Source organism: Montipora capricornis, chromosome 7, assembly GCF_036669925.1.
Source record: "Montipora capricornis isolate CH-2021 chromosome 7, ASM3666992v2, whole genome shotgun sequence".
NCBI lineage: Eukaryota > Metazoa > Cnidaria > Anthozoa > Scleractinia > Acroporidae > Montipora > Montipora capricornis.
The window spans coordinates 34,059,542-34,070,889 of record NC_090889.1 but is presented as its reverse complement, the minus strand read 5'-3'; the positions used below and the strand labels follow the sequence as shown (position 1 = coordinate 34,070,889).

At 39.3% G+C, this 11,348-nt stretch overlaps 1 protein-coding gene across 1 annotated transcript; it reads left to right on the top strand.

Moving 5' to 3' along the window:
* The first annotated feature begins 6,315 nt into the window (after nucleotides 1-6,315).
* Nucleotides 6,316-6,930, top strand: LOC138055863 (uncharacterized). Its single transcript, XM_068901731.1, has one exon. The coding sequence runs from the start codon at nucleotides 6,316-6,318 to the stop codon at nucleotides 6,928-6,930; it is 615 nt and encodes a 204-aa protein (XP_068757832.1).
* Nucleotides 6,931-11,348: the final 4,418 nt, after the last annotated feature.

The following is an 11,348-nucleotide window of genomic DNA, read 5'->3' as shown; positions in this document are numbered from 1 at the left end:
CCACTTTCCGAAAAATCAATCTTACCAACATTGTTATACAAAGATACATTTTCATAGAGGTCCATTTGTAACATTACTTATTGCTTTCGGGCTAGTCTGCTTCCAGAGAAAGGATTGGTAACGCTTACTAGCAAGTCTTCTAAGTGACGTGTCGGGTACAGGCTAATTCCATGTTCTTTGGAATGACTGACTGAGCACAATGATCAAAAGAAAGCACCCGATTGTGCTACATCCTTTGCGAGATTTGTTTTAAAATTATGAGATACAAAAATGAACAAATTTGTACCGGCTACACGTTATGACATTTATATGAAACGGTCTACCACAACTTTTCACTGAGGAAATAATATGATATCATATTTCTTGCTGTTGCGATGGTAGACCGTGCTTGGATGGTAGACCGTTGGTAAATGGAATAGACGATATGTACAGGATTTCTAACTGTGTGAGCTTTATTACGAATCGCCTGGTAATGTATTGGATTGATTAGAAAAGAAAGTACTAGTTGAATTGTGCTGTTTCCTCGAAGATACGATTTTCAACTGTAACGCCACCATCCCGTTTGACGTCACCAAGAAACACAATAAATGGTATGTGTTACATAATACGAGCCATGTGTAACGTTCGGAGCATCAGATCTGCAGTGCAAAATACTTTGCTCGCTTTAGTATTAGGTACGGAGTCTTCTGTTAGCGATGATAAGTCCAAACACTCGCAAATCGATGCTACCGTATGTCAATAATTAATATCCTTTCGTGTTTGGTACAATGTGCTTTGCACTTCGCGTGCAAACTTCTGAAATGTTTCAGAGCTTATACGATATCTAATGATTGTTTCCTTAGTTCCTGCTTTTCTTCGTTGAAACGTTTCCCTATAAGATTCAAATCCGGACTGGCAAAATTATTGCAATCAATCAGACAACAAGTTGCAAAAATAGTGGAGACACTTCACCTTCTTGGGGCGTTATTAATTTTCCTATTATCTCTCACACTGCAGCCCCCCTCCCCGCCCCCCCTTATCAGTGTTTCTAGCAAGACAAAAAAAATGTTGAAAACTTAAACAGTCAACATTGAAAGGGGGAGAGGGGAGAGGAAGTGGGAAAGGTTTAAATTCTAGATACAGCGGGCATTGGAAGCTAGAAAAGGTTTTTTTTAATGAAAGTGTCTCAACAATTTTACAACTTGTTGTCTGAGTTGGTTGTCACTGTATTGGCGTACGGTCACTTTGTTTATTTGAACGGGAAGGCGTCTATCGTTTGCATTTAATATGGTGTTTCCAAAAAAAGGTTTTAATTCTCTGATCTGCTGTGAATGGAATTGGCCAGCGATAAACTGGATTTTGGCGGGGTTTCGGTATGACGTAATTTGAAGGCATTTCAGTGCTTTCTGTGAGTCAAGTCGAAAATACACATAATTTGGTACACGAAAAGGTGTGATTTCCATCCTTTGGCTTTTTAAAGTACGCTAGAAATATCCTGGAACTGATTTCGAAATAATTTGCCTGGAACACCTATATTTCGGTGGACACATGACATCTAAAGCACGCGCAACATGTACGAAATTAGCTGTTGTTTACGAATGAGAAACAGACATAACCTCTCCTTTAACTGCGATCGCGTGCCATTTAAAGGGAACATCCACTTTCCGAAAAATCAATTCTTAGCAAACATTGTTATACAAAGATACCTTTTCATAGAGGTCCATTTGTAACATTACTTATTGCTTTCGGGCTAGTCTGCTTCCAGAGAAAGGATTGGTAACGCTTACTAGCAAGTCTTCTAAGTGACGTGTCGGGTACAGGCTAATTCCATGTTCTTTGGAATGACTGACTGAGCACAATGATCAAAAGAAAGCACCCGATTGTGCTACATCCTTTGCGAGATTTGTTTTACAATGATGAGATACAAAAGTGAACAAATTTGTACCGGCTACACATTATGACATTTATATGAAACGGTCTACACGGTCTACCACAACTTTTCACTGAGGAAATAATATGATATCATATTTCTTGCTGTTGCGATGGTAGACCGTGCTTGGATGGTAGACCGTTGGTAAATGGAATAGACGATATGTACAGGATTTCTAACTGTGTGAGCTTTATTACGAATCGCCTGGTAATGTATTGGATTGATTAAAAAGAAAGTACTAGTTGAACTGTGCTGTTTCCTCGAAGATACGATTTTCAACTGTGACGCCACCATCCCGTTTGACGTCACCAAGAAACACAATAATGGTATTGTGTTACATAATACGAGCCATGTGTAACGTTCGGAGCATCAGATCTGCAGTGCAAAATACTTTGCTCGCTTTAGTATTAGGTACGGAGTCTTCTGTTAGCGATGATAAGTCCAAACACTCGCAAATCGATGCTACCGTATGTCAATAATTAATATCCTTTCGTGTTTGGTACAATGTGCTTTGCACTTCGCGTGCAAACTTCTGAAATGTTTCAGAGCTTATACGATATCTAATGATTGTTTCCTTAGTTCCTGCTTTTCTTCGTTGAAACGTTTCCCTATAAGATTCAAATCCGGACTGGCAAAATTATTGCAATCAATCAGACAACAAGTTGCAAAAATAGTGGAGACACTTCACCTTCTTGGGGCGTTATTAATTCCCTATTATCTCTCACACTGCAGCCCCCCTCCCCCCCTTATCAGTGTTGCTAGCAAGACAAAAAAATGTTGGGAACTTAAGCAGTCAACATTGAAAGGGGGAGAGGGGAGAGGAAGTTGGAAAGGTTTAAATTCTAGATACGGCGGCATTGGAAGCTAGAAAAGGTGTTTTTTAATGAAAGTGTCTCAACAATTTTGCAACTTGTTGTCTGAGTTGGTTGTCACTGTATTGGCGTACGGTCACTTTGTTTATTTGAACGGGAAGGCGTCTATCGTTTGCATTTAATATGGTGTTTCCAAAAAAAAGGGTTTAATTCTCTGATCTGCTGTGAATGGAAATTGGCCAGCGATAAACTGGATTTTGGCGGGGTTTCGGTATGACGTAATTTGAAGGCATTTCAGTGCTTTCTGTGAGTCAAGTCGAAAATACACATAATTTGGTACACGAAAAGGTGTGATTTCCATCCTTTGGCTTTTTAAAGTACGCTAGAAATATCCTGGAACTGATTTCGAAATATTTGCCTGGAACACCTATATTTCGGTGGACACATGACATCTAAAGCACGCGCAACATGTACGAAATTAGCTGTTGTTTACGAATGAGAAACAGACATAACCTCTCCTTTAACTGCGATCGCGTGCCATTTAAAGGGAACATCCACTTTCCGAAAAATCAATTCTTAGCAAACATTGTTATACAAAGATACATTTTCATAGAGGTCCATTTGTAACATTACTTATTGCTTTCGGGCTAGTCTGCTTCCAGAGAAAGGATTGGTAACGCTTACTAGCAAGTCTTCTAAGTGACGTGTCGGGTACAGGCTAATTCCATGTTCTTTGGAATGACTGACTGAGCACAATGATCAAAAGAAAGCACCCGATTGTGCTACATCCTTTGCGAGATTTGTTTTACAATGATGAGATACAAAAGTGAACAAATTTGTACCGGCTACACATTATGACATTTATATGAAACGGTCTACACGGTCTACCACAACTTTTCACTGAGGAAATAATATGATATCATATTTCTTGCTGTTGCGATGGTAGACCGTGCTTGGATGGTAGACCGTTGGTAATGGAATAGACGATATGTACAGGATTTCTAACTGTGTGAGCTTTATTACGAATCGCCTGGTAATGTATTGGATTGATTAGAAAAGAAAGTACTAGTTGAATTGTGCTGTTTCCTCGAAGATACGATTTTCAACTGTAACGCCACCATCCCGTTTGACGTCACCAAGAAACACAATAAATGGTATTGTGTTACATAATACGAGCCATGTGTAACGTTCGGAGCATCAGATCTGCAGTGCAAAATACTTTGCTCGCTTTAGTATTAGGTACGGAGTCTTCTGTTAGCGATGATAAGTCCAAACACTCGCAAATCGATGCTACCGTATGTCAATAATTAATATCCTTTCGTGTTTGGTACAATGTGCTTTGCACTTCGCGTGCAAACTTCTGAAATGTTTCAGAGCTTATACGATATCTAATGATTGTTTCCTTAGTTCCTGCTTTTCTTCGTTGAAACGTTTCCCTATAAGATTCAAATCCGGACTGGCAAAATTATTGCAATCAATCAGACAACAAGTTGCAAAAATAGTGGAGACACTTCACCTTCTTGGGGCGTTATTAATGTCCCTATTATCTCTCACACTGCAGCCCCCCTCCCCCCCTTATCAGTGTTGCTAGCAAGACAAAAAAATGTTGGGAACTTAAGCAGTCAACATTGAAAGGGGGAGAGGGGAGAGGAAGTTGGAAAGGTTTAAATTCTAGATACGGCGGGCATTGGAAGCTAGAAAAGGTGTTTTTTAATGAAAGTGTCTCAACAATTTTGCAACTTGTTGTCTGAGTTGGTTGTCACTGTATTGGCGTACGGTCACTTTGTTTATTTGAACGGGAAGGCGTCTATCGTTTGCATTTAATATGGTGTTTCCAAAAAAAAGGGTTTAATTCTCTGATCTGCTGTGAATGGAAATTGGCCAGCGATAAACTGGATTTTGGCGGGGTTTCGGTATGACGTAATTTGAAGGCATTTCAGTGCTTTCTGTGAGTCAAGTCGAAAATACACATAATTTGGTACACGAAAAGGTGTGATTTCCATCCTTTGGCTTTTTAAAGTACGCTAGAAATATCCTGGAACTGATTTCGAAATAATTTGCCTGGAACACCTATATTTCGGTGGACACATGACATCTAAAGCACGCGCAACATGTACGAAATTAGCTGTTGTTTACGAATGAGAAACAGACATAACCTCTCCTTTAACTGCGATCGCGTGCCATTTAAAGGGAACATCCACTTTCCGAAAAATCAATTCTTAGCAAACATTGTTATACAAAGATACATTTTCATAGAGGTCCATTTGTAACATTACTTATTGCTTTCGGGCTAGTCTGCTTCCAGAGAAAGGATTGGTAACGCTTACTAGCAAGTCTTCTAAGTGACGTGTCGGGTACAGGCTAATTCCATGTTCTTTGGAATGACTGACTGAGCACAATGATCAAAAGAAAGCACCCGATTGTGCTACATCCTTTGCGAGATTTGTTTTACAATGATGAGATACAAAAGTGAACAAATTTGTACCGGCTACACATTATGACATTTATATGAAACGGTCTACACGGTCTACCACAACTTTTCACTGAGGAAATAATATGATATAAACTTTCTTGCTGTTGCGATGGTAGACCGTGCTTGGATGGTAGACCGTTGGTAAATGGAATAGACGATATGTACAGGATTTCTAACTGTGTGAGCTTTATTACGAATCGCCTGGTAATGTATTGGATTGATTAGAAAAGAAAGTACTAGTTGAATTGTGCTGTTTCCTCGAAGATACGATTTTCAACTGTAACGCCACCATCCCGTTTGACGTCACCAAGAAACACAATAAATGGTATTGTGTTACATAATACGAGCCATGTGTAACGTTCGGAGCATCAGATCTGCAGTGCAAAATACTTTGCTCGCTTTAGTATTAGGTACGGAGTCTTCTGTTAGCGATGATAAGTCCAAACACTCGCAAATCGATGCTACCGTATGTCAATAATTAATATCCTTTCGTGTTTGGTACAATGTGCTTTGCACTTCGCGTGCAAACTTCTGAAATGTTTCAGAGCTTATACGATATCTAATGATTGTTTCCTTAGTTCCTGCTTTTCTTCGTTGAAACGTTTCCCTATAAGATTCAAATCCGGACTGGCAAAATTATTGCAATCAATCAGACAACAAGTTGCAAAAATAGTGGAGACACTTCACCTTCTTGGGGCGTTATTAATGTCCCTATTATCTCTCACACTGCAGCCCCCCTCCCCCCCTTATCAGTGTTGCTAGCAAGACAAAAAAATGTTGGGAACTTAAGCAGTCAACATTGAAAGGGGGAGAGGGGAGAGGAAGTTGGAAAGGTTTAAATTCTAGATACGGCGGGCATTGGAAGCTAGAAAAGGTGTTTTTTAATGAAAGTGTCTCAACAATTTTGCAACTTGTTGTAGCTATATTGTCTTCATGTAATTATTTAAGTCCTTTCCTCCCCCTTCTCCAGGGAGTTCTAACATGGTACAGACATGTGGCTGTACTTTTGACACGTTGATCAATAATTATTATGAACTGGATTACATCTTACTTTTCATACAGGGGAGATGACTTCAGACCTGATTATGGGAAATTAAGTGTACTAGCTGCCCTTTTCTTAAATGCTCCCATTGCAGCCCTTACTGCAACAGCAACAACTGGTGATAGACATACTATTTGTAACACCTTGTCTGAGGAATCCCAAGCTGGTAATAGCAAATCTCAACCGTCCAAATGTCTTTTTTAGCAAAGTATTCAGAGAGGGAAGTGATAATGAAGCATATGCTAAAATTCTGCAACCCATTGCCACATCCCTTTTGGAACAGGGTACTGGTTATCCCTTAACATTAATTTATCTGCCTCTACCATGGTGTGGAAGGGCCTATAAACTTTTTGAAGGCATTCTTAAAGAAAAACAATATGACCCAGAAGAGGGACCTTTAATACCTGAAAATAGATTATTTGGGAAATTTCATGCTCCACAGACAGGAAAAATGAAAGAGACAATTTTAAAGGAACTTTGTAGCCCAGATAGTAAATGCAGAGTTGTTTTTGCTACAATGGCTTTGGGAATGGGTGTTAACATTTCATCTGTAAAAGGGGTGATACACATTGGTCCGCCAAGATCAGTACGTGAATACTTCCAAGAAGCAGGTTGTGCAGGAAGAGACAATAAACAGTCTCATGCTATCCGGGCAGGCCCTTATCCAGTGGAGGCAAACAAAAAAATCATTTGAGCAAAAAATGGTAGTTGTCTTGAAAATGACGACAGAAAGCCTTTTTCCTTCCCACCCACCCCAATTTTTCAGTTGCCTCCACCAACCAAGAGTCTAGCAACGAAACGTTTTGCCTGAGTTTGCACAGAACTCTAGAATGAGCAAGAAGGAAAGGTTGTAAAAATTAAGGAACAAGGCCATATTTTACTGTACCTAGGTAACACAAGTATGATATTAAGGTACAACAGTCCTTTCTGACAAAGTTGATGGTGAAGGACAAAGTCTAGTTAGTTCATAACAGAAAACATACACAATTGGGACTTACAATTTTGCTTGTACCACCATCACTAAGGAGAATTGTATTTAATCTTTGCAACCTTGACAATTCTGGCACTCTGAGGAACATTGAAATAGAGTACATCAGACAAACTGGTAGCATTTTTTTTTTAATCAGCATCCTTTCCATTAGCAAGGGTTCAGAAGGAACTGCATTGTGGCTGGACATTTTCTTTCTATTTCAACATATATTTCTTTCCAGGAAAGATCTGATAAGCCTTCATATTCCTTCTTCCTGAGGACAGAGTTTTCAGATCTTCTACACATATTGCTTATCTCTTCATTGACAGTTCTGCAAACAATATCTGTCATGACTTTGAGGCCAGGTGGATCTTTGTGCCAGTATTTCCAACTTTTCCTGTATATTACTGAAAGGTATGTTTTCCTTCTGTAGCAGCCGTTAGCGAATATGTGAAGAGAAAACAACCGCGGTATGATTGAAGAATGTTCAAGACAACCAGGGAAGTGCTTTCAAAGAACTAGATACCCGGCAGTCATAAATTTTGACCAAAAGCAGTGTTTGAAATCTCTTGAGTGTTCTAAACAACTTCCTGGTTTTTTCACTCAAAGTAAATGAGGTATTTAGTGTAAATTGGACGTGAATTTCCCATTGCCGGGCATCTAGTATTTTGAAAACCGTACCCGTGAGTCAAGATTCTAAATAATATGCTTTAATGCAAGCGCGGAGAATTTGTGCACAACATTACGAAACCTTTATTTAGAATCGCTTCAGTTGGCATTTCTGAACAACACTAAATACTCTGATGAGGTTTCGTTGGTAATTTCTGTGGATATTCATCGGGAGTTGACTTAGTGTGTCAGAACTTGAATATTTTCTAAGTGTCAAAAACATAGAGATTTCACTCTATGCCCAAGCTCAACAGTCGCTTCTGCTTTTAACCCAAGGCAATATTTATAATCGCTTGAGATTTCTAAACAAATATCTTATGTTCTTAGAGGAATTAAGCGAGCTATTTGGAAAAAAATGGTCAAAATTTCTGACTGCCGGGTATCTAGTTTTTTGAAAGCACTTCCCGGCTGCCGGGTATCTAGACACAATGAAATGAAAAAATAAATTTGTAAATCATCAGGTATAACTACTGTAGCCTTTTTGTAATTCAGACCTTTTTATGCATTATTTTCAATTGGCAAAGTGTTATTGAGTTATAGGTACACATCTACCATATATTTAGCACTGCTATTCGTACTTAGTGGCTATAAAAACTCAGATTTACAAATTGGTGGAAAAAGATTGTTTTAAATAACCAATTTTTTTTAATGCATTGAAAACCATCTTACCTACTAAGCAATCTAAAGTAAACGGCAGAGTTTGGATTTTTTTAAAAAGGAACAACTAAACAAAACAGAACCAAATTTGCCGATGGCTCTGTTCGTAGAAGGATTGTAGCCAGCTTTCTATTAACCATGTGCTATCTTTAACATCCTAAAACGAATGTTATGCGATGGAGTGGTTATTTATTTGGTCTTGTATTTACATTGCGTGATGTTTACGTCTTACTGGTTTTCAGACTATAAATGAAATTTGTCCAACGTACAGTGGTAAGTAAACAACAAACTTTCGAAAGAAATGCGCGATTTACCTGAAACTGGCCTTCATCATATTGCACATTGCCGATTGTAGAGATATCTAATAGGTCCTCCCCAGCATCCTGAAGGTTCACCTCCTTTTCCATTGCGTTTTGCTGCTGAGCTGAGCTATGTTCGTCGTAATGAAGTCTACGACAACTTCCTTTCTCGGACTCTTTCGCGCGCTTCGTCAAGGTGCGAGTCACCGATGGAGATATTTCATCTCTCAGACGACTTCTGACTTTCTGTAATAAGGGTCTTGAAGGCGACAAAATTTTTTATCCGTTTTTCCGCCGCATGCCTTGCATATCAAGTGAGGTAATACGTTGTCGTCTTGTTTCAAACTATGACCACAGATATCTTCCGCGGCAACAAGAAGAGCACGATTTCTCTTTACGAAAAGCTTTTTCGACCATAATCTGTCCCCAACCGCTCTACACAGCCGACACGAACTGATATCCACTGACACAGACGATTTACAATTCTTTTTTGGAGTTTGTTTGGAATTACATGTAATAGACGACATCTCCGAAAAACAATAATAGACGACATTTATCGAAAGACAAGGTTTTTCCCGCGCCAAGAGATGTTACAACTTCCACTCCCTACTGGGCCAAGTATTAGTTCACGTGGAGAAAGACTTTAACTGTACTGCCCCTCTCTTCAATCATTTTTCTGGAATCTGCAAAAATCTAGCAGACACGTGACCAGCCGCACCCAGGGTACTTTCTCGAGGAAGGAAGAGAGAGGACCCTGGGAACGAGGTTGATTTATCGCCAGGTAATTCCATTGTTTTGGGGATAGCAGCTACTTTATTATTCATCAGTGTCAGATTTTTTTGGCCAATTTTGGGGGTCATTTTGTTGAAACTCAAGCAAGCTTCCAACAGACCTGTTTATTTTCGTTACACTATACCACAAAAATGCTCCCGTATCACATTTCAACGCACGTATGCAAATTTGTTAAGCTCGAAAATTACACATGATATTAAAGTTCACGAAGGCTGGAAATATCTCGGCAAAATCCTTTTCCAGCGAAAAATTAATCGAAACAAACAACATATTTACTATTAGAGGCAAAAAAACCTTCCTATTTCAATTGCGTGCGTGCAAACAAGAGATGCAATTCAATACATTTTTGACAGTTCACATCAAACCCTTTTCGACTCGGAACCTTGACAGTAAATAATGAAGCACAAAAGCGACAACAACTTTCATTCAAATAATTCTTCACTGTCACATTTCCAAATATTTTACACCTTTGCAGAGTTGAGTACAAAATACCGGTAAATGTAAATTGTCAGACAACTAAGATACGACTTGAGTAAACACTGTGATACATTCTCGTAGGCGTTCGATTCCTGCTTCAATGTTAATTTGTTAAATCCATGAGAAAATTGCTATTTGATTTCCGTGTTTTATATAATACCAGTTAGTGAAATATTAGAAACAAAGCCCACTTGATATCCGAAGGCGAAACATGCAATTGTTGTCGAAGACCATTACTCGTCGCCCCACACCCAGCTCTTTAGTTTCTCACCGCTGCCTTGCCCATCCAATTGCCGATCCATTCTTGAGCTCCATGAGGGTATATTTTGTTTAAAGATCCACTAAAACGCCATTCACGTCAGTGACTTATTACTGAAATTTCCAATTGTTATACCGGAAGACTGTGCAGAGTTGAGAACTGGTAAATACAAATAGAGAGACAACTGAGATAACAGATCCACTATATGGATTCCTTCTCTGTCTTTGTTGAACCCATACTGAGTTACAAAGAGAACTGTTCATTTGGTTTCAGTGTTGTACAAAACACCACACTTGGCAAAATTTTAGGAAGACTGCTCACATTGATTATGGCTCGACGGGCGACAGATTGTTGTCGAAGTCCATTACTCGTCGCTTTTAACATTCGACAACATTTAACATTGTCTGTCTTGTTCAGTATCCAATAGGCTTGCCATTATTGATCTTCATAAGGGTACATTTTGTTCAAAGATCCACTAAAACGCCATTCGCGTTACATGACTTTCGACGCCATTGCCGGTTAAGTTAATCGTTCTACTGTGTCTACCAGAGAAATCTACGCATTTCCCACTACCCTCTCGATCCTAAGAAAATACGCGAAGAAGGCTCTATGCACAAAGACACCACTTAGCAGGGGAGTGACAGGCAAGACTTTTACCGACACGGAAAAAAATAAAAAGAAAACGAAAAATAAAAAAATCACGAAATTAAAGACAGATTCCGACTGGGTTTTGCCATACTGGCAACCCAGTAATGATTACCCTTCGTGGGAACTACACAAGAGGAGTGAAAAACAACAGACGAGCCTCGGTCTGCACAATAGGTCCGGATTACTCCGAGCACTTTTTTGATACAAAAGAGGACGAAGAAACGCAAAAACAAACGAACGCTGAGCAAAAGCAACGAGATGCTTCTGTGAAGCATACACTGGGTTGCCCGTGGTACGTGCTGCAGAAAATCAGAAGGCACTGAATTGTGTGGTATTGAAAT